This window comes from Ascoidea rubescens (assembly GCF_001661345.1).
Source record: "Ascoidea rubescens DSM 1968 unplaced genomic scaffold ASCRUscaffold_6, whole genome shotgun sequence".
NCBI classification, from domain to species: domain Eukaryota; kingdom Fungi; phylum Ascomycota; class Saccharomycetes; order Ascoideales; family Ascoideaceae; genus Ascoidea; species Ascoidea rubescens.
The window spans coordinates 355,417-377,714 of NW_017962918.1; the positions used below are offsets into that span (position 1 = coordinate 355,417).

The following is a 22,298-nucleotide window of genomic DNA, read 5'->3' on the forward strand; positions in this document are numbered from 1 at the left end:
AGATGTCAATAACTTTCAAGCTTTACACGCAATTCAAAACCTCGGTGCTATGGCAAATGGTAATAATTTAAGTGGGTTTTCAAATGTCAACAATGCTTATGATTTACAAAACCTACAGAATTTACAAAATCTACAAAACTTGCAAACTCTTTCCAACTTTCAAAATCTACAAAACTTGCAGAATTTGCCTAACTTTCAAAATCTACAAAACGTGCAAAATCTACCCAACCTTCAAAACCTTCAAAACCTACAAAATCTACAAAGCTTGCAAAACTTACAAAGCTTGCAAAATTTACCCAACTTTCAAAATTTCCAAAACTTACAAAACTTGCAACACATGCGCAACTTAAGCAATACTATTAATGATGATTCAATTATCAATAACAACTTATTCAACAACCCCGATCTTGATAGTTTAGTAGATTTAAATTCCTCAATTGGTTTTATGCAACCCAATGATCCCAATAACAACTTAAACCGCAATCAATCCAACACTAACCTTAGCATTGCAAATAATGTGGATGCAAATAGTGTGTCTGGTGGTAACATCAACAGTATCGGTGGTAACGAAGATATAAGCAATCAGTTGAATGGAAACTCACTTTTAAACCAAAAATCCGAATTAATGAATCAAAATAACGCAATTGAAGCCAAAAATTTGACCCAGGCTAGTCTTCAATGCTTATCAGAAGTTTCTATCCACAATATTCCCCAATTATTACCTTTGAATAATGGCAATATCCAGTTGCATAGAAAGTCACCCTCTTTATTTAGTGGAAGTTCCAATGGAGCAAGATCAAGATCGGGGTCTTTTGTGAATAATGGTGGTCTCAACAATGATCTTTCAGCATCAAACATTCCCGCTTTGAATATCACCACATCTAATTTGAGCAACCACAACTTGGACATTTTTAATTCCAGTCCTAACATTAATCATGATAGCCCATCCAGTAATTTATTAAGCCCACTGATTAACGATAACGATCTATTGGCTTCTCCAGGCCACCGTCATTCGAGATCCCGTTCGAAAACCCGGTCACGATCCAACTCCCATTGCTCACAAAACGGGTCGATTACGAAGCCGATGATCAGGCAACGATCGAAATCTCCAATCCAAAAACCACGATCAAAATCACCCAGTGAAAAGGCCAAGGCTTTCTCTGAAGATCGCAAAAAACTATTGAACTTAGCGTCGTCCAACCCAAATCATTCAAAACAACAGAAACATCCAGCGAACTATAAATGCGATTTATGTGACAAGTCTTTCACTCGACCATACAATTTAAAGTCACACAAAAGAACTCATACAAACGAAAAACCTTTTGCTTGTTCAATTTGTCAGAAGTCGTTTGCTAGGCAACATGACAAGAAAAGACATGAGGATCTACATTCCGGTGAAAAAAGATATCATTGCAAGGGAACTTTGAAGAATGGAAAAAGTTGGGGATGTGGAAAGAAATTTGCAAGGGCAGATGCTCTTGGACGGCACTTCAAAACTGCTGCAGGAAAAAAATGTATTCGTCCTTTGATTGAGGAAGCTGAGGCAGAAAAGATGATGGAAAAGCTTCAAAAGGAAAGAGAACCAACAGATTTTACTGCAATGAAAAAAGAAAATCAAAATGATGAAGATAGCACAAAATTTTCGCATCATGACAACTCAATTAGTAGTGAGGGTGGATTTAGTATAAAACTTGATGAAGACGATAGTTATTTGATTGTCGATCCAAGAATCATCGAGCAGCTTGTGGAGCAGCAAACACGTAATTTTGAACCTGACAGAGGAACATTATCCCAATTCTCTCCATTGGATCTTGCAAATGATTCCGTCTCAGGATCTATTTCTGGACATTCCAGTAACAACGATGGTCAAGAACTTTCTAGGATTAATTCGAACAGTTCAACAATTATTCAGCACAACGCAAATGGCCATGAACCCATATTAAATCAAGATATGTTTGGGGTAAACGGATTGCACGATTTCAATGGTTTTAACAATTCATATGTTGATAATAACAATTACAACATTACCGATAACAGGAATTTTCTGCTTGATTCCAACTTTTCGGACATGAACAGCCCGTTTAGTATTCCTTCTCCATCTAATATAGAACTTTTGGAGAGTGCATCATCTGGAAATCAAATGAATTTTTTTAGAAATAACATGATTAACAGTGAAATTTTTGATCACCAAGAAATTTTGAATTCTATGTCAAACACCAACTTAAATTCCAATCAAATAGCCAACCCTCAATCAAATTCTAATTCCAATACAAACAGCAATTCCAATTCCAATTCCAATTCCAATTCCAATTCCAATTCTAATTCTAATTCTAATTCTAATTCTAATTCACAGTCGAATAATGAAAAGGGCATTAACTGATAGTAAAAAATCAGCTATAAAAATTGATAAAACGAGATTTTTGAGTGATTTGGTTGGGATTTGTTTTTGGAAAAGAGATTGTTTATCTAACTGTTTTTTTGTTTTTTTGTTTTTTTGTTTTTTTGAAATAAACACTTTTTTGTATTGTTTTACTCAAGTGATCTGTGGTTTTAGCTATATGTTTTTTCTATTGATTTGAAAATCGGGAAAATGGCGATTTCCTTTTTTTTGTTAATTTAACTGTGTTTTATTTTATATTGTCAATAGAATCAATTAAGTTAATACATAGAATATCGGGTTTTTTTAAGAAATATAGATGATGAAGAACAATCATGTTAGAGTGTATGAAATTTTTTTACCAAGCTTCTGCATCTTTTGAGTTAGCAGCAGCTGCAATAGCAGGCCCATAAAGGTTGCTATCCTTAATGTATGTCAATGAAACACTTGCCATTCTATAATTTTGGTTAATAAATTTTTGTAAGTTGGACTTGTAATAGTCGAAATATTTTAAAAAAGACCCAACAAAACCGATAGATATCTGATTAGTATTTTTTGAAATGCAGCTAAAATGTCTGTCATTAGCAATGTCATTAATAAAAATCAAAAGAGCAACCAAGGCAGAACCACAAACAACAACTGCTCTATTTACAATGGCTTTGATGCATTGTCTTGCAACTTTTCGATCTCTGTCAGCTATTCGATATTGATTTTCAAAAGGATAAATCTTATTGAAATCACTAAAATCATTTTTGTGAAAAATTGAAACTACTAGATCTCCTGATAGATGGAATTTTTGATCAACAAGGTTTGGGGGAAGGTTTCCATCAAAAAGATTTTTATTTTCTATTTCGTATATCAAACTTAACCTAACTAGTTCACAAACGTATCTCCCAGATGTCATCAATTCCAAAGGTGTATATAAATTTTCAGTTTCGTTGTTTAAATGAGGCTTTTTGTTGCCTGAAAGCCAGTTATCAGTTATTAATTTGTCGAAGATCAGTGCATGAAAAGAAAGTTGAGAGCCACCAAAAAAACACAATTCCGAATTGATTATTGAGAACTTTTCATTCAATTCCCCAAGAATTATTTTGAATGGAGGTAGTTTCTCTGATGGGATTACAAAAGAACAGTTGATTCCAGTTCCTAGAACCAAACCAAGTTGGGTGTTTTGATTGAAATATTTTGCAGAGACAAGAACGCTTATTGAGTCATTGCAAATGCAGATGATCTTGATTGACAAATTGAGTTTTTGGCAAGATAGTTCGATTAAAGAACTGATGTTTTGATTTTCTGTATAATCAGTTGATCGATAGCCTTTACCAAGAGAGTTTATAGTTCCATTATTTGGAGAGGATTGGTTCAAAGGAAACGACCAGCTAACACCAGTTTTGATGCAATTGCCATTAAGCAATTGAAGATAGCTGGTATTATCAATGGTCTTAAAAGCAGAAACGAAATCATTGAGATTCAGAGCAATCATGTCAAAAAACTGTTCATTCATGACCTTTTGGTCGTTGGCAACCTCCCAGGATTTTTGAAACAAAATTTTTGAATTTTTGGCATTTAATTCGACTGTGGCAATTTTCAAGGTCGAACCTCCTAGATCGAGTACCAAAAAGACGCCTGAGACATCAGTTTTGCACTCCAAATTGAAGGACGATAGCATGGAGATTTGGGACTGTTTTAATGACTCTCCATACTCATGATAAAAAGCATCGATTAACAGCCCAGGGGTATCGTGAGGGAGAGTTTGAAGCAGAAGCACATTGTTTTCTGAATATTTTTGATCTGTAGGCGTTCTCATTCTGCTGTTATGCAACAACTGTTTCGATATCGATAAAGTGTGCTAAACAATCAGTGAAGCTGTGAAACACGAATAAACATTACTTGGGTTTGATCTAAGCTTTGGATTCGTGCCGCCCGATTTTTAGGATATTAGAAGTTTGTTGTAAGAAATGGAGTAGCAATATGGGTTTATCATACCAAGTTTACATGTTCAGATTGCTTTGTTGGTTCTTCGAAACCATTGCCTATGAAAGAACAATTTGTTTATTAATGGCGTATATAGATTTGTTTTAAAATGTATGCAAAAACAATGCAGCAGATAAACACAATATCATGACAATTATACCCCAGACGAACAACAAAAACCCAGCATTTTTAAGGAACCAGTCACCAACAAACAATCTGTATGCAAACAAACCAGGCAAGACAAAAGAAATTATTGTTCCGCCAGTGGCCCCAACAATAGACAACACGAAAGCAAAAGACTTGACAGTGAGAGCCAATATATAAGACAAGATCAAAAGCGAGAGAGTGATTGTGGTATATGCCAGATTAGAAAAGGGAACCTTGAATTCAATAGGAAAAGCATCATCAGTTTGAGTGGTGAGGTGTGTGTTGTTTTGGAGCAGGCTGGAGTTGTTGTTTAAGAGGAAACCTGAGCTGTTTGAAACCGATACATTGAGAGTCTTTGATAGCAACGTTGTCAGCTCGTTGTTCTCCAACCTTTCTTGGGATAAAAACTTGGTTTTGATGGAAAAGTAAATGTTGTTTACACTGATACGAACCGGATGGAAAACTAGAGGGAACGAGAGAATAACCATAAGAAGCAAAAGAAACGTAGCAATCTGTTTGGATATCCCCTGGGGATACATCAGGAGAATATTGCCCTCAACATTCAAACCAAATGTGAGATAACCTGTTAAACCGACAAGTAGGAAGATAGCCCAGCTAATGAATATGGAGGATTTAATGACAAAAGTCAAGTTTGCAACAGATTTGTCTGCTGCTTCGTTGATAATTGAATACATGTTTGGATGCCCAGAGAAGGCAAAAACCAAAATTGAAAAGGTTGATATGATGGAGGGTATGTTCAATGGTTTGATGAGATTAACAGGGCCTCTCATGTCGTTTGGAATACCATTGAATACAAAATTAAAAATAACGAATAGGAAAACATAGAAAATTGACACCAACCCAACCACAGAGCTATATTTCAAGGAATCCAAGTTTTTCAAAAAGCTCAAGGGAACAATAACAAGGGAGGAAGAAAGAATCAAGACGTTTCTTGAAATGGCATCAGCAAATAGTCCCTGAGCAGCATCTCCAACAATTATCAAGTAGGACACTCCCACGCCGAAACATAGAAGAGCAATTGCAAAGTCGAACAAAGTTCTCAACTTTGGAAAAGTGATGGAGGCAACGCTGAAAAAGCTGGCATTTCCAGCAGATACAAAGGACGAGGTTCTGACCTGCAAATACAACCCAAAGCCAGATGCGAAAGCAGCCAAAGAGATAATCACCAACCCCAAACAGACTCCATCTGCTCGAAAGGCGTAAGGTAGAGCAAGCCCTCCAGCACCAACGATGGTCTTGGTCAAGCTGATAATAGAGGATCGTGGAGATGCTGACATGGTTGGAACAAGTATCTTGATATAACAACAAAGTATCGAAACCAAGGCCCTTTAAACAGCAGAGGCACCACCAGCACCACCAACACCACTCTGCTCCACATTTCAGACTTTCCATGTTCCAATTTCTCGTGGCCGCCCATTTCAAAGCGTTTTTTCGAGCTGCGAATTGGATCTTCTCCTCTTGATGAAGGACATATGAATAAAGGGCATATGAAGAACCAGCTGTCTCTACAGACACAACACAAACAGTAACTCCTCTCATATATATAGCAGCAAGTATCCACCATCTGCAGAATGAACTTGTATCTAGGCTTCAGCAGACTCACTTCTCTCATCAGAATGTCCAACAAGCCTGCCATCCAGAGGTTGAAAATGACCTCAAGACATCTTTCTTCCTCGTCTTCTCTTCTCAACACTGGCGCTTCTGGTGGTTCTGAGGATGCTTTCAATTACTCGATAATAAAAGAAGGATCGAAGTTCACAGAAGACTACAAAGTATATTGCTATGACAAGTCGGCCGATAGAGTCTTATCGTACTTCCATGATGTCCCTATTAACTTCAATACAGCCCAAAAGACTGTAAACATGATATTGGAAATTCCTTTCCTCACCAATGCTAAATTCGAAATCAACAAAAAACTAAAATTCAATCCCATCACCCAAGATATTAAAAACGATAAAGTGAGATTCATCCACAACTTGTTTCCATTTCATGGATACGTTTCAAACTATGGCTCAATTCCACAAACATGGGAGGATCCAATTCATTTTGAAGAGATTGAGAAAGACTTGCGTTTACAAGGCGATAACGATCCATTAGATATAGTTGACATCAGTGTTGGCAATACGTTGAACAGTGAAAAGGATGTTGGTGATATTTACAAAGTGAAGGTCTTGGGTGCTTTGGCATTGATTGACGATGGTGAAATCGACTGGAAAATAATTTCCATCAACTGCAATGATCCGTTATCAAAACATTTGAGCGATATTAACGACATTAATAAGATTATGCCAAATTACTTGAACCACTTGAAAAATTGGTTTAAAAATTACAAAAAACCAATGAACAAACCAGAAAATAAATTTGCATTCAACGGCGAATACTTAAATTCAGATAAAGCAATCGAGATTATTTCAAAATGCTATTCAAATTGGCAACAACTAATATCAAGCAAATACTCAAACGCAGAACTAAATATAAGTCCAAAAATCATTGCCAAATTACCAACTGTGAGTAACTCCACTTTGAAAGATACTGCAGGTTTTGAGTCGATTGCAAGTAAAAAACAAACAGTGAAAGAGGCAAAGCTCCCAGAATCAGCTATTCCCTCTGAGGTAAATAAATATTACTTTGTGGATTAATACAATAATCTGAACGACCAAATTGTCTTTTGATATATATATCTGCTATTGTGTTTTCGTGTAAATAGGTTGTGTGTTAGTGAGTAGTTTCTCAGACCAATTTCTTTCTTCTGTATAATTGCCACCAAAGTGAAATTACGTTGTGTGTTCGATTCACGCTCGCAGCCTCTTTTCTGGATTTATCACGTGAATTTTTGTTTTCGCGTTTTTTGGGTCCACAGCAGTGGTTTCAGATCACGTGCTTTTATTCTTCTTTGTTATTTTAAATAGAAGACTTTACGCGTTGCACCATATCAAACAATCAATATATCTATCACTTAATCACTTAATCACTTAATCACTTAATCGCTTTCCATCTCATCAATTCCTACTTTTAACGAGGTATAAGCACAAAACAAATATTCAAACATGACTCTAGATACCGGTATTCTTAAAGAACTATTTTCTGTGGAGGAAATATGGACTTCGAAACCCCCATTTATTGTTCAGATTACAAACATTAGACCAATCCCTAACGAAGCTGGAAAGAGATATAGATTAATCATTTCCGATGGTATTTACACCTCTCATGCTGTCATTCGCCCTGAAGGTGTTCCAATTTGTGAAAAAACAGGCATCCAAAAGTCCTCCATTTTGAAAGTCATGAATTATGAACTCGATATAATGGGCATCAATAAGAAACATGTAGTGGTAATTGGCGAGTGCTCCATCTTACAAGCTATTGCTGGAAAGGTCGGTGGCTCTCTAGCCACTATTGATGAATACTTTACAGAACATCCAAAAGAAGATCGATATATTCCTTTCAATGCCTCTGCTGCCTCAAACATCACCAAGAACAACACCTTTTCACCTTCTCCCAAGGTTTCCATTCCATCTAAATATAATCAGCAATCCAAACAACAATCTAAACAGCCAAATTTCAATCCAACTACAAATAGCAAGCTTTCGAACACTTTTGAAGGCAACTATAACTCAAATCGCTCAAATCATTCAAACCACCCAAATATTTACCCAATTGACCAGTTGTCTCCATATCAAAACACTTGGACAATAAAAGCAAGAGTCTCTTTCAAGTCCCCAATCAGGACTTGGTCAAATGCTAAAGGTGAAGGAAAATTGTTCAATTGCAATTTTTTAGATGAATCAAATGAAATCAGAGCAACTGCCTTTAATGACCAAGTCGATAAGTTTTATGAATTTTTGCAAGAAGGCAAAGCCTACTTTATCTCCAAAGCGAGAATTAATCCAGCTAGATCCCAATTCTCAAATTTATCTCATCCATATGAACTATCTCTAGACAGAGACACTGAAATCGAGATCTGTAATGAAAATGATGCCGATACGGTTCCAAAACTAAATTTTAAATTTGTTCAATTGACAAAAATTCAGGCCTTGGATTCCAAAGCTATAATAGACTGCATTGGTATATTGAAAGAAGTCTTGCCCTCAGCTCAAATCGTCTCAAAGAACACTGGAAAATCCTTTGATAAAAGGGATGTTGTTCTTGTAGACGACACAAATGTTGCAATCAATTTGAGTTTATGGAACAAAACTGCTGTGGATTTCAATTTCCCCATAGGTTCAGTCATTGGAATCAAGGGCGCCAGAATCAATGATTTTGGTGGTCGTGGTTTATCCCTAACTCAAAGTGGCTCCATCATTTCAAATCCTGATGTCCCTGAAGCTTTTAGATTAAAGGGATGGTACGACAATTTAGGTCATAATCAAAACTTCCAATCACTAAAAAACGATAGTCCTGGATCTGGTCTTATAAATTTGGATGATAGAAAAACAATTGCTCAAGTTGAAACCGAGAATTTGGGATCTAATGAAAAACCTGATTACTTTAGCATAAAGGCTTTCATAAACTATATCAAGCCTGATAACTTTTTTTACACTTCCTGTAAATCTGAAAATTGTAATAGAAAAGTTATGGAGACCAGTGATAAATCTTGGAGATGCGAGAAATGTGATATGAATTTCAGTGAGCCAAACTACAGATATATCTTAACATGCTCAATTATTGATAGCACTGGCCAAATTTGGATAACTTTGTTTGAGGAAAGTGCCAAAAAAATAATTGGAATGGATGCAAAGGAGTTACTAGATTTGAAAGAAGAAGACGATGCCGGTTTCAAAAATTTATTAGAAACAATTCAAACACATGAGTACAACTTTAGATTGTCAGCAAGGCTAGATAATTATAATGGACAATCTAGAGTTCGATACCAAGCTCAATCTGCAGATATGTTGGATTACAATGCTGAATGTGACAATCTTGTCAAATTGCTTGAAAAACTTTCCTCAAAACATTAAAGATTTTCCTATATACCAAAAAAAATAGTTGTTTTTTTTTCCAAATATTAATTGCTTAATCTTATTTTTATTTTTATTTTTTTTTTTTAATTTTCTACTTGAACTATATAATGGAAAAATATATGGGGAAATAAAGTCATAATATGAAAAATAATGCATTACAAGGAAAAATAAATATTAACAAAAAAAAATATAAAGAATATAAAAATATACAAAATTGTAAAAAATTTGTTTGAAAACAATCAACAAAAATGTAGCAACTAGTTGATACTTAATAGTCATATAAATTATTTGATGACAACCAAAATTCTTTCAAAACTGTAATCACTTTTTTACTTCCTTTGCACACAAGTAATTTTTGAATTAGTAAGTTGACTGTTTGTGTATTATATATTATTTTAAGATCGCTATTTGCTTGGTTGATCTCGCTGCTGTTATGAAATTGAGCTTCTTGGTTGATAGCTTCAAAGGAAGAGGTAATCCAGGTTTTGAAATATAATTGGAACTTTCCAAATAATGCCCTGATGATTTCTCCGTAAACTGGAATATTTGAACGATCTGATTTGATCATATTTTGCAATGTAACCAACATAAGCTGATTCCCCACCTTGTTTTCAATAAACAACTTTTTAACATAGTCATGACACTCTCTATCGCCGTTTTTCAATTGAATTAACAAGATCCAAAATTTCGAGGTAAATTTCAATGTCTGTTTTTCATTTCTCATCAAGTTGTTCAAATTGAAGTTCAAAAGCAAGTTAAAATTACTTATATTATCTGGATTGATTAATAAACTTGGTTTTTTCTCAATGATTACAAGTATCATTTGTAAGCTTGATTCCACAAAATCTATGTCAGACTTGATGAGAGTGTCAATATAATTGAAAAATATTTTATTCAAGGTTAAGTTTACCTGGTCCACTGATAACCTTTTATAATTTGTATTCAAAACACTTCTTAATAAATCAAACAAATATATCAATGAGATAGAAAGTCTGCGATCCTTTGTAATAAATTGTACAATATTATCAAACTGGGCAACAACAAACTCCAATAAAATATTGTCATCAAATACAAAGGGCCCAGGGAGTTTTTCCGGCAATCCAGCTCTAAAAATTGAACAACAATTATCTATCACATCATTAAAGCTATTGGTTTTTTCACTGTTATTTGGATTGTTGTAGTTAAGGAAAATCATCTGGTGTTTTGGGTTTACTGAATAATTGGAAATGATATCTAAAATTTTTGATTTAATAACCAAGGAATCGTTTGACCAATATTCTGTATACTTTAATTCTTCTTGGGCACTGAAAAATGAGTCTTCAATCTCATCGGGAAATTGCATTCCTTTCCCAATTTCTAGAACACATTTTAACAAAGAAACAAGGTAATTCATAATTTGTTCATCAAGAATCAAGGTACCATTTTCAACTGAATTGAGAATATTAGTGGATTTTAAATGAATTGAGTCAATTAAATTTAATAGATGATTACATTGCAATTGTGGATCATTAATGCTTTGAATGATAGAGCTAATTGAATTTATAATTTTTTCTCTGATAAAATTATGAATATCCAAGTTGTTTATAACGATGAATAGAATTTTATCAAATTTGGGCAAAAATTTAGTTAATGAGTATCTACATTCATCACAAATTCTTGAAATTGATTTTGAAACACTAAATTGCAAAGAGTTTGACCAATTTAAAACTAGATCTGATTTGGATAAGTGGTTTGAATTTTCGTTTGAGTCAGACAAAGATATTGTATTTGCATTTAAGGATAAACATCTGAATAAAAAATATAAAATAGACTCAAGATAATCTAAACCAATGTTGTGTTTATAAAAAATTTCTATGGAGCTCAAAAAGCGGACAGTGGTTGAGATTAGATAATAATTATTTGAGCCCAAGACCAAATCTAGGAAATTTGTATTAAAAATTGAGGAAATTAGATTTAAAAGTTCCAAATTGAAATTATCTTCTGAGAATGAGGTATTGATTGATATTAGCAAGTATAATGAAGCTTCAAGTTGCATAATATTTTGAATTGACGAAGTCTTTGTGTCGTCAATATTGGTTAATATATTATTAATTAAATTCTTATAAAGAGGAGCGCCAATTAGGGGATAAATTGTTTCAAAAAAATCCGCAACATCATTTCTATAGGAATCAAATTCGTCTTTGTTGTAGTTGATAATTTTCAGTAAAAGATTACTGTCATTTAGGGGCAATAAAATTTTGTTCCAATAAATTTGAGATATATTTGATAAGAGTAGGACTAATTTTTTTTTGATTTTAATCAAATCATCAGCATTGTTGTTTAGTAGAGTCAATAGAAGATCTGAGTTATCAATTAGAACTTCAGATAAATTCGACCAAAATTCTATAAAGTCTCTTGAGATCAATTCATTTATTATTGGGACGCCATTTAAATCGGTTAAGTTGATTAGAAATTGGAAAATGTAGTCATTTGAGTCTTGAAGTAATAAAGAAGCAAATTTGATTATATCGATTTCCAAATAGCTGATGATTAAATTTGCGAATGAGGATACTAGTAGTAAGTGATCTTCATCATTATCATCATCAAATTCGGAATCAAGGTCATTATCATCGGTAAAGTTGTTGTTGTTGTTGTTGTTTATATTAGTGGTAGTAGAGTTGGCGGTAGAGTCGGCAGTAATTTTTTGATTTAAAGAATTTCTCAAAAGATAATTGATGTATATTGAGCCCCATTGATTTTGATGAAATAAAAGCAGAAAAAAGTGATCGTTGAAAGAAGATTTATTTGATACTATAAAATTGTTGACTTCAAATAAATTTGTGTAAAGTTGGATAATCAATTGAATTGTTTCCAAGTTTTTATTGATTAAGGGAAAAGTGTTAAAATTAGATAGAAATGATAATAGAAGGATTAGCAAGTCAATGATAGAATTGGTGTCAGCGTTGATAGTTTTATTGTGTTGTTTGTATAATTGAAGAGAAGATGATTTGAGTAAAGAAATGTAATTTAACCAAGATTGAAAAGTTGTTACAGATTCTGTAATTATTTTATTGATAATTTGGTAATTATTGATGTTGTTATTGTTGTTGTTGTTGTTGTTGTTGTTGATATTTTTAATATTGTTGTTGAAAATGAAAGATAGAAGATAAATATTTGATTGAAAAAAGTTGTTATAGATGTGGGAGTTGAAGTCGTAAGAATAAATGGAGACATTGAATTTGGATATATCTTCTATTAGGATGTTTGAAAAGTTCAATAGATGGTATAGATAATCGTAGTTATAGCTATCGTCTGTGTTTGTGTTTGTGCTTATTGTATTTAGAAAATTTGGGATTAGATTGTTATCATTGATGTTTAGATTGATTTTGTTTGAAGATAATAACAAGAGTAGAGATAGAATGGGGTTTTTCCAGAATAAAGAATCACTATTTTTGATGTTGATATTGGTCGAGTTTATATAGATTAAAGATAAATTTGAGTAAATTTTTTTGATTATAAAGTTGTTGTTTGTATTTTTGAGTAGGTTGTTATTAATCAATCTGATGAGATGGTTTAGGAGTTGAGAAGTGATTTGGTTTAGTAGATTGTAATCTATTGAGTTATTATCTATATCCTCATCGTCATCGTTATCAGTTTCTGGGATGTTTATGATGATTTTGTTATTTTTGGCAATGTCAAATTGATTTGAAAAGAGATGGTTTAAATAAACGGTGAAGGTTAAAGCGCCAAAGAAGTTTGAGTTCAAGTCATTGGGAATATCCAATAAGTAGTTTGCAATGGTAAGAGAAAAAAGCGATTTCTGGAAGAGTTGCAATTTCTTTTGACAATTGATTAGATCGAAATTAGACAAGGAGTTGGGAGTGTATAGTTTATTAATAAGATTGGAAATGTGAGGTAAAAATGGGTGGATGGAGTTCAAAGAGTTAATCTGATCAAGGGTGGACAATCGATCAAAGTCATCAACAGCTGATGTGTCCATGGTTGGTGAATAGGAAACTAATCAAGATAAAGTGATGGTAAACGTTGTAAAACGTGTAGTGTTGTGTTTGCAGACAATGCTCGGTGATTGAGCTCAGCTCAGTGAATCTTTGAAAAATTCGCAAGCAAATGATTATATCTGCAGCCCAAAGGAGTAAAAAAAATCACAAAATAGTTGCAAAAAAAGGCACTCCTCATCAGGGGCTCGAACCCTGGACATTTCGGTTTCTTGCGAAACTGGAAGAATCCCTAAAAGCCGAACGCTCTACCGACTGAGCTAATGGGGATGAGTGCTTGACTGCCACTACAGCAACTTGGTTTGTTGCTTGTGGATAACACCCGCAGAAATCGTGCAGAATTGTGTACTGAAGGTTTCACGTGCCTGCTTGGGATTCTGCTGGAACTATTTTTGCGAGCGGGTTCGCAAAAAGAGTTCGGGCGCGGGCGCAGACACTGATTTGGACGCGGTTCAAATGGAGCTGCATGTCCGAGCCCCGCTAGCCCGTGAGGGCCAGCTGAATGCAGGTGCACATGATCATTTGCACGGTCATGCATCTGTGCTTGGGGTGATCTGCTACCTCTGCGATGGATCCAATGGCGGGACTGGCTGCTTGTTTGATCTGCTGGCGGTCCGCAAAAATGACCAGTGGGATTTCAGTTCGCAAAGAAAACTTGAATCAGCTTACGTAAAAAGCCCCAATGAAAAAATTACGGGTTCATTGCTGATCACATGATTACCTTTGTTTTTGCAACATCGTTAGATGAGCTTCAGTCTCAGCTACTGCGCTTTCCCTTTGGAAGTTGTTTGGTGTGCCCTGTTGCTATTAAAGCATTTTTAGCCAGCCAGGTGACTGGGCCTGGAGACTTTGGCAGGTGAGAAGACCGGACATTTTGGGCTGCGGGCCGCTAGCGCATCCCATATACAGTTGCTCATATTCGTGTACGTTGGAATTTACGAGAGTAAGCGCTAGTGTTTGACTCGATAGGTGCTAAGCTTGTCGACCAAGACGGAAAGTACTCCGTGCGAATAAGCGCCGGTCACATAAAACGAGCGGCAGCTTTTGCGCGAGGTGTCGGCAAACACGCGCCCTCGAGCTTGGGGCAGAAGCGCAGTCATGCCCACCACAAAGCAGAGCAGAATGGAGAAGAGCTTTGTTTATCCTTGCGTGGGAGGACGGTCGCGACAAGCCGACGAAATATGCGATTCCTATCTTGAGGGATATCTCATATCTCAGTTCTTTATCTTGTATTCTTTATCTCATATCTGTTATCTCGCGTTATCTCTCTCCCAGAACTGTGTTTCTGCGGTTTCGCGACGACTTCTTTTCGAGCAGCCAAACACGAGACGCCAATTCGCCCACCACAATGGCTCCAGCCGTGCCCAGGCCTCGCGCTTTTCGCTACATGCTCTTTGTGTCTGCTCTTTGTGACCGCTCTTTGTGGCTCTGATTCTCGGCGCCTATTGGTCACCCGCTGCTGCTACCACGCTGCCCACAGGCCACCTTTCCGCGCTTTTGTCCCTCCTGACTACCTCCCCTCCGTTTTTTTGGCGCCCACAACACTCACCGCCCAAATTCTATCCGCTCCGACCGTGCGCCCTGCAGCCAAACCGTGTCCAACTTTTCGACAGCAGCCGCCAAAACGGCAGTCTTTTAGTGCGTTTTATCTCCAGCTCATCGTCCCTTACTTTTCGAATCACCGCACCGATCCATATCATCGATATAATCATTCACCTAAACAACAACAGCAAACACTCCATCTTTTTCTCTTCAACAGTCCATTCAACTCAAATCAACTCTATCCAACTCTATTCCACTCCTCTGATTTACTTCGATCCAACCCAATCTAATTGCATTCTCTTCTACTATATTCTTTTCAAGTCAATTCAATTCACCTCAACTCTTATTGATACTGCTCTTAATATAAATATTCCTTCTTCTCTTCTTTCTTGTCCTCTTTCTTTTTGACTTTTCTCCTTATTCCTTAAAATCTCATCTTTTTCATCACCACTTATATTTACTTAATATTACTTGTTAATATTAATTCTCTTTATCAATATTTTTTCACTTCGACTTCTATCCTCCTTCTCTTCATTTTCCAAAATGGCTCAAGTCCATCTCTCTCCCCCCACTTCTCACTTCAACAACTTATCTCTATCATCAGACTCCATCAATGATAATGATTACTATAACTATAACTCAATTCCCTTCACCGACTCAGACAAACTCAACCAAATTGAGGTTGTCATGAACAAAATCGACAACTTAGGTTTCATTCCTGACAATTTAATTGAATCCGAGGTAAAGTTCTTCTATGAAAACTTGGGTATTGACAACAACTATTTCCTCAAGGAATCCACTGATTCAATTGTCTCCAACATCCACGCCTTATACTCTGCTAAATTGCTAAATTTCATCAACAACTCCAAGGACAACTCCAAAGAAGATCACTTTTCAATTAGCCATAAAATCGAAAACGACGACCACGCCATCTATATCGGCGATTTTGATGAAAGAATTGACCAAAAGTACCTTGACAACTCAGACTCCGCAGCTAATACTGCTTATAGATTAGAATCCTTCAGCTCAAACTTGTCCTCCTTCAACAACTTGAAATTGAACTTTGTCTATAAATGCAACTTCACTGACTCAGATAAAAACAACTTGTTCGACTCAACCTTTGACAAAATCGCTTCTCCAGAGACTAAAAAGATTTACATCAACTTGATCAACCAATTGAAAAAGACAAACAACCCAGTCATCACCCACTACAACATCCTCAACACAAACACTTACAGAATCATCATAGCTTTGAACCAAAAGACTTCCTCAAACTACTCTTCCTCTCTATCAAACTTGTGTCACTACTATAACTTGAACTTGTCCAAGAAATACGTTGAACAATTTAAAAATGGTACAACCATCATCTCCCTCTATGTCTCCCCCTCTTCTGACCACCCAAATAGCAACATCAACCTTTCAATCAACCAAGTCTTGAAAGAAGCCTCTCTCTTGTACTCCATCCCCAAAAACTTGTTCCAAGAAAACTTCAAAAACCATCAACTCTCTTTGCAAGAATGTATCTATGCTCACTGTGGTGTAATCTTCGTCACACATTTCCTCAACAGGTTAGGCCCAGAATACAACACTTTAAAACAATTGTTATCTTCCTCTTCTCCATCTACTTCTTCCCTCTCTTCCACTGAAGTCCTTTTGAAATTGAAAAACAGATTAACCTCAGAAACCTTTTCTCAAAACTACATCAAGGAAACCTTTCAAAAACATTACAAAATCATCCAAAGATTATACCGTCACTTTGCTGACATCCATTACATCCAATCTGGTCTTGAAAAGACTCTATCCTTCAAAAGATTGGAACAACTTGAAACCGTTGAAGATGATGCTCAATTCAATGAAATCCTAAGCCGTTATTGCTCTTCCAATGAAACCGACATCTTGGTCCTTAAATCCTTATACAACTTCAACAAGTCTATCTTAAAGACAAACTTTTTCTTATCCTCAAAGGTTGCCATTTCCTTTAGATTAAATCCAACTTTCTTACCAGAATCAGAGTATCCAAACAAACCATTTGGCTTGTTCTTTGTTGTTGGTTCAGAATTCAGAGGCTTCCACATCAGATTTAAGGATATCGCTAGAGGTGGTATTAGAATTGTCTTGTCCAGATCCCCTGATAACTATAACACCAACTTGAGAAACTTGATTGATGAAAACTATAACTTGGCTAGCACCCAACAAAGAAAAAACAAAGATATTCCCGAAGGTGGTTCCAAGGGTGTCATTCTTTTGGATTACGGTGTTGCTCAAACTCGTCCAAAGGCTTCTTTTGACAAGTATATTGACGCTGTTATTGACTTGTTAATCAAACCTGTCGATGAGTCAAAATCAAACCAAATTGTCGATTTATACAAGAAACCTGAAATCTTATTCATGGGTCCAGATGAAAACACTGCCGGTTTCGTTGATTGGGCCACTTTGCATGCCAAAAAAAGAGGTGCCCCATGGTGGAAATCCTTCTTCACTGGTAAATCTCCAACTATCGGTGGTATTCCTCATGATGAATATGGTATGACCACCTTGTCTGTCAGAGCCTTTGTCGACAAGATTTATGCCAAATTAAATGTCCAAGATACTTCTTCAATTAGAAAAGTTCAAACTGGTGGTCCATCTGGTGATTTAGGTTCAAACGAAATCAGATTGTCTGATGAGAAATATGTCGCTGTTATTGATGGCCCAGCTGTTGTTGGTGATCCAAATGGTCTTGACAGAACTGAATTGGGAAGATTGGCTCGTGAAAGATTAGACTTGTCCCACTTTGATAAATCCACCTTATCTGACAAGGGTTTCTTTGTCAAGGCCGATGACACTGACATTGTTTTACCAAATGGCTTGAAATTCCTTAATGGTATTGTCTTGAGAAACACTGCTCATTTGAAATTAAAAGAATTGGTTGGTGATGTCGATCTTTTCGTTCCTTGTGGTGGTAGACCTGCTGCTATTGACACCAATAATGTGGGTGCATTGATCGATAAAAAGACTGGCAAAGCTGTTATTCCATACATTGTTGAAGGTGCCAATTTGTTTATTACCCAAGATGCTAAGATTGTTTTGGAAAAGGCTGGAGCCTATTTGTTTAAAGACGCTTCAACCAACAAGGGTGGTGTCACATCATCTTCTCTTGAGGTTTTGGCATCATTAGCTTTTAATGATGCCGACTTCTTGAATAATATGTGTGCTAATTCTGAGGGCAAAGTGCCAGAGTTTTATAAAGAATACGTCGAGAATATTCAAAAGGTCGTTATTAATAATGCTAATTTAGAATTTGATATGCTCTGGAAATTAAAACAAGAAACTGGCAAGACCTTTAGCGAGTTGTCTGATGATTTGTCTATTGCTATAAATAAATTGGGGGACGATTTAGCCGCAAGCAAAGAATTGTGGGATGAAGACACTCCATTTAGAAACGCAGTTTTGATCGATGCTTTCCCTCGTATATTATTGACCAAAGCCGGTGGTATTGAAGGCATTCTTTCCAGAGTCCCAGAAGCATACTTGAAGGCTATTTTTGCTACTCATTTGTCTTCTCAATATGTTTACTCAAGAGGTATTGACTCTAATCCAGCCAGGTTCTTGGAATACATTTCTTCGCTTAGAAAGCAATATATCAAAGAAGGCATCTTAGCCAACTAGGTTTTATAATCTTTATTATATTTCCTTATTGAGGTGTGTGAGAAGCTCTTTGTTTGAGAAAACGTGGTTTAATGATTTATGGTTTATAGATTTACCTTTTATCCTTTTTTTCTTTTCTTTTTGTTTCCTTTTGTTTCCTTTTTTTTCACCATTTTCAATTTTCAGATTTTTTTCAGCCTTGCTTTTAACAATTGAGTTTCAAAATAAGATCTAAGAATATCTATTTTTTCGAGTTTCATTTAGTAGTTTTTATTAGTGTTTAGTTTTGAATAAATTTTTATTAATTTTCACCAAACGTAATTAGCTTTCCAATTGTCTCGAATTCCCCCAATTTTTTTCAATCCAAATAATTGAAATAAATTCTCTTATATTTTTCTTTTGTTCCAAGAAACAGTCGATAGTCATATACCATAATATACCATAATTTGCTGGATTCATTTGTGTTGTCATTCTATTCTTTTGCTTTCAATTAGCGGTGTTCTCATACTATGCTCACTGTATGCTCATTGTACGTTGATTATATGCTCATTGTGAATGCCACTTGTGTGTATTACTACAAACAGCCCTACTTTTGCTACAAACACAGAGTTACTCTGCTCCAGCCCTTTACAGTAAAACTGGGGAAATGAGCATGTATTTATAACTGAGCGAGCTCCGACATAGAGTTTCTGGCGATGATATTCCAGCTTCTCCCAACCTGTCTGGATCACGCTTGGTGATTCAGAGATGCGCCCGCTAGCCAATAGAAAGGTTATGTGGATCTGATAAGGTCAATTGGATTTGCAGACAATAAATATGAGGAACACAACGAGCAACTCTCTTCTCAGCGCACTGTTTATCAAAGACAGGCGTGCAGCAGATTATGCACAGCTGCAGCGCGCCAGCGCTGGTTGGCTGGATTTAATCCGGCACTGCAGCTGGCGGCGCGCAGGTCGGTATCTCTCCGTCAGGGCCCAGCTCCAGAACCTCTCTGAAGAAAACAGGCTCCCACCGGCGGCACATCCACCATGCGAAGCACAGGTCGCGCGTCTTTAGAGTTGCAATCGCCACGGAAAGGGCTGCCGAAATGAAGACGCGTTTCTTGGGCTATCGCCGTCGGTCTCTGCGATAGATGTTGCGATATCTCTGTGGATGGATCGTCGATACACAGTATATAATCACTATATGATATATGATAAATGATAAGAAAAACAGATAGCAGATAACCAAACCTGCCAAAACACACACTCACAACTTTGCCTTGGGGCTTGGATAGAGACCGTGCAATATCTTCTCAACACCAGCTGCCTTGACCATATTGCCGCTGATTTTTAGCTTTCCTGTCATAAACAACTTTTGAGAACTGGTTTTGCTCAACAACAACTTCTTGAAGTTGGCATCGGAAATGGAAATGGTTGAGTCAACCTTCTCGATGCTATCATCGGCATTATAATTCTCTACCAATCTGATATTTCCGTTTTCTTTCAAGTCCAACACCCAAAACCTGGACTGGCCTTTGTTGTTCTTGATATTGAATCCAAACTTCGAATTTGACTGCTTGATAATACTCTTACGTAGCTTTGAGTTGTTATCTATCGTGGTGTTGATTTCCTCAAGAATGGGAGATGACTTGAACCCATCAACCGTTACACTCATTTTGTGCTGCAGAAAAGATATGATGTGAAACAAAATATATCAAACAACTGAAATAAACCATACAACTAGGACAAAATGGGTATAAATGTACGCTGGAGAATAGCAATCTTATAATTTTGACACATGAAGGTGGTCTGAACATTATATCAAGCTTGTAGTGGTGAGGAGTAATGGAGGAGTAGTGATAGTTACCCTATTAATCATAATAGCCCTACTGCAATGTACATGTATTCATAAGCACATCAACACACGTCAGTATGAGTACATCCAAACAGGCAACTGCAGCCCTGACCACACTCGCCAAAGCTACCCGTCCTTTGGGCTGTTATTTAAGTCATAAAATCCTCACTCCTTCATTTTTCGCTTCTTTTTCTTCTTTTTCCTCTTCAACATCATTCTCCCAGATTTTCTCGCATATGTTTTTTGTGATTCAGTTTCAGAATTCATTTGGAAATCGGGTGTAGATCATCTGCTTTTGGTGGAGCACGTTGCTGGGCACCTAGTATTGAAACTTTGTTGTTGATATATTGGGAATCAGTTGTCGCTACAGTTTTTTTATTTTTTATAGCAAAATCGCTTGTTTATTTCGCTTTTCTATATCTTGTTTTGTATTAGAAATTAGAAGATTAATACAGGAATCTATTGTATAAGTAGCCAAAAAAAAATTATGATTTGATTTTCATCTCTCAAATCTAGAGGTTCGCCTTATCTTAAAGAAGTAATCCTGCAAAAGCTGCAATAGAGCCACCAACACCCAATAATCCGGCTTTTAGCTCATTACCAGCGTTCTCACAATCACTAGTTTTGTAATCTGGATGTTCTGAGTGGGTATCACTATGATGTTCCTTTTCATCTTTATCATGCTCATGTTCATGTTCATTTTCATTTTCATGTTCATGTTCATGTTCATCTTCGTGTTCATGTTCATGTTCATTTTCGTGTTCATGTTCATGTTTATCCTTTTCATCTTCTTTTTCCTCCTTTTCATGCTCCCTTTCATGCTCATTTTCGGGCTCATTTTCCTTTTTATCACCTTTAACTGCCATAATTATTTGTTTACCTGACTTTCTTTCAATTTCCATTTCCATTTCCATTTCCATTTCCATACCACCATCTTCGAAACCCTCATCCTCATCATCTGTCTCATTATCTACTTCGTAATCATCAGATTCCAAATCTTGGTCTTCATCTTCTTGAATAACTGGCTCCCCGGTTTTTTTTATATTCCCATTCTCATCCAAATTGATTCTCGAAATCCTTTCAGCTTCTTCAACACTTTCATCTACCAACACAATATTAGCACAGGCAAACTTCTTCAACTTTTTCTTATAATGGAAAACAACTGATTTGCCCACAAAATACCCTGGGTCCTTTGCATCCAATGATAAATACGGATCGATATACGACTGTTCAAAACATGTGGTATCAATCCAACCATGTTTCCCACTCAAATCCCCAACTTGACACAAATCATCTGTAGGAAATGCAGCACAGTCTGGTGAGGCCTTGTATGGATTGAAATGAGTCCCAGCTGCCTCACAGTCTCCACTCTCTGGAATCGGTTTGTCGTGAATATGATAATAAAATGGCCCTCTTCTTTTAGGTAACTTGGTCACATCAACATGAACCTTAACTTTACCATCGGTTGAAAAAAACTTGACAAAACCCTGAAACTTTTTGTTCTTACCATACGATGGAAATCCTGCTTGAGCGACAACTCTGGGATTGTTATGGTACTCCGGTGCACTCTCGGCATAAATTGAAACCAAGCAAGTTGCTAATGAAAATAAGGTAGTTTTATTTAATAACATCTTTCAATTCTTGTTTTTGAAATAAAAAAAAATCAACAAGGCTAATAATTTATAATTAATTAATTGATTATGAATTAAGGATTATGAATTAAGGATTAAAAATTAAGAGCTAAGAGTTAAGAATTATGAATTATGAATTATGAATTATGAGTAGAAGGAAAAGATCTGGTTAGATATTCCTCAAAATTAT

At 36.1% G+C, this 22,298-nt stretch overlaps 9 protein-coding genes and 1 non-coding gene across 10 annotated transcripts; 4 read left to right on the top strand and 6 right to left on the bottom strand.

The window, feature by feature from the left end:
* Positions 1 to 1,084: 1,084 nt before the first annotated feature.
* On the top strand, positions 1,085 to 1,510 carry ASCRUDRAFT_35002 (C2H2-type zinc finger protein; the record flags this gene model as incomplete). Its single annotated transcript, XM_020190565.1, has 1 exon — positions 1,085 to 1,510. A coding segment is annotated over one exon (426 nt), but the record flags the coding sequence as incomplete, so codon positions are not given.
* Positions 1,511 to 2,558: 1,048 nt separating this feature from the next.
* On the bottom strand, positions 2,559 to 4,320 carry ASCRUDRAFT_145563 (hexokinase). Its single transcript, XM_020189222.1, has one exon. It carries the CDS (start codon positions 4,182 to 4,184, stop codon positions 2,736 to 2,738), a length of 1,449 nt encoding a protein of 482 aa, XP_020047329.1. The 5' UTR covers positions 4,185 to 4,320; the 3' UTR covers positions 2,559 to 2,735.
* A 135-nt stretch (positions 4,321 to 4,455) lies between these two features.
* Positions 4,456 to 5,796, bottom strand: ASCRUDRAFT_34495 (uncharacterized protein; the record flags this gene model as incomplete). Its single annotated transcript, XM_020190524.1, has 2 exons — positions 4,456 to 4,795; positions 4,865 to 5,796. 2 exons carry the CDS (start codon positions 5,794 to 5,796, stop codon positions 4,456 to 4,458), a joined length of 1,272 nt encoding a protein of 423 aa, XP_020047330.1.
* A 372-nt stretch (positions 5,797 to 6,168) lies between these two features.
* Positions 6,169 to 7,158, top strand: ASCRUDRAFT_35011 (inorganic pyrophosphatase; the record flags this gene model as incomplete). The annotated part of the gene is made up of 1 exon (XM_020190567.1): positions 6,169 to 7,158. The coding sequence occupies one exon, from the start codon at positions 6,169 to 6,171 to the stop codon at positions 7,156 to 7,158; it is 990 nt and encodes a 329-aa protein (XP_020047331.1).
* Positions 7,159 to 7,488: 330 nt separating this feature from the next.
* Positions 7,489 to 9,631, top strand: RFA1 (replication factor A subunit protein RFA1). Its single transcript, XM_020193206.1, has one exon. The coding sequence runs from the start codon at positions 7,567 to 7,569 to the stop codon at positions 9,472 to 9,474; it is 1,908 nt and encodes a 635-aa protein (XP_020047332.1). The 5' UTR covers positions 7,489 to 7,566; the 3' UTR covers positions 9,475 to 9,631.
* Positions 9,632 to 9,696: 65 nt separating this feature from the next.
* On the bottom strand, positions 9,697 to 13,564 carry KAP122 (Kap122p). Its single transcript, XM_020193207.1, has one exon. The coding sequence runs from the start codon at positions 13,454 to 13,456 to the stop codon at positions 9,746 to 9,748; it is 3,711 nt and encodes a 1,236-aa protein (XP_020047333.1). The 5' UTR covers positions 13,457 to 13,564; the 3' UTR covers positions 9,697 to 9,745.
* Positions 13,565 to 13,645: 81 nt separating this feature from the next.
* Positions 13,646 to 13,742, bottom strand: ASCRUDRAFT_t77. The gene has a single exon. It is a non-coding gene; the product is annotated as a tRNA-Lys (tRNA).
* Positions 13,743 to 15,557: 1,815 nt separating this feature from the next.
* On the top strand, positions 15,558 to 18,662 carry GDH2 (glutamate dehydrogenase (NAD(+)); the record flags this gene model as incomplete). Its single annotated transcript, XM_020194442.1, has 1 exon — positions 15,558 to 18,662. The coding sequence occupies one exon, from the start codon at positions 15,558 to 15,560 to the stop codon at positions 18,660 to 18,662; it is 3,105 nt and encodes a 1,034-aa protein (XP_020047334.1).
* Positions 18,663 to 19,692: 1,030 nt separating this feature from the next.
* On the bottom strand, positions 19,693 to 20,422 carry ASCRUDRAFT_75769 (SCP2 sterol-binding domain-containing protein). Its single transcript, XM_020193208.1, has one exon. It carries the CDS (start codon positions 20,295 to 20,297, stop codon positions 19,890 to 19,892), a length of 408 nt encoding a protein of 135 aa, XP_020047335.1. The 5' UTR covers positions 20,298 to 20,422; the 3' UTR covers positions 19,693 to 19,889.
* Positions 20,423 to 21,589: 1,167 nt separating this feature from the next.
* ASCRUDRAFT_25994 (Cu,Zn superoxide dismutase-like protein) lies at positions 21,590 to 22,108 on the bottom strand (the record flags this gene model as incomplete). The annotated part of the gene is made up of 1 exon (XM_020189922.1): positions 21,590 to 22,108. A coding segment is annotated over one exon (519 nt), but the record flags the coding sequence as incomplete, so codon positions are not given.
* Between the last annotated feature and the right edge of the window lie 190 nt (positions 22,109 to 22,298).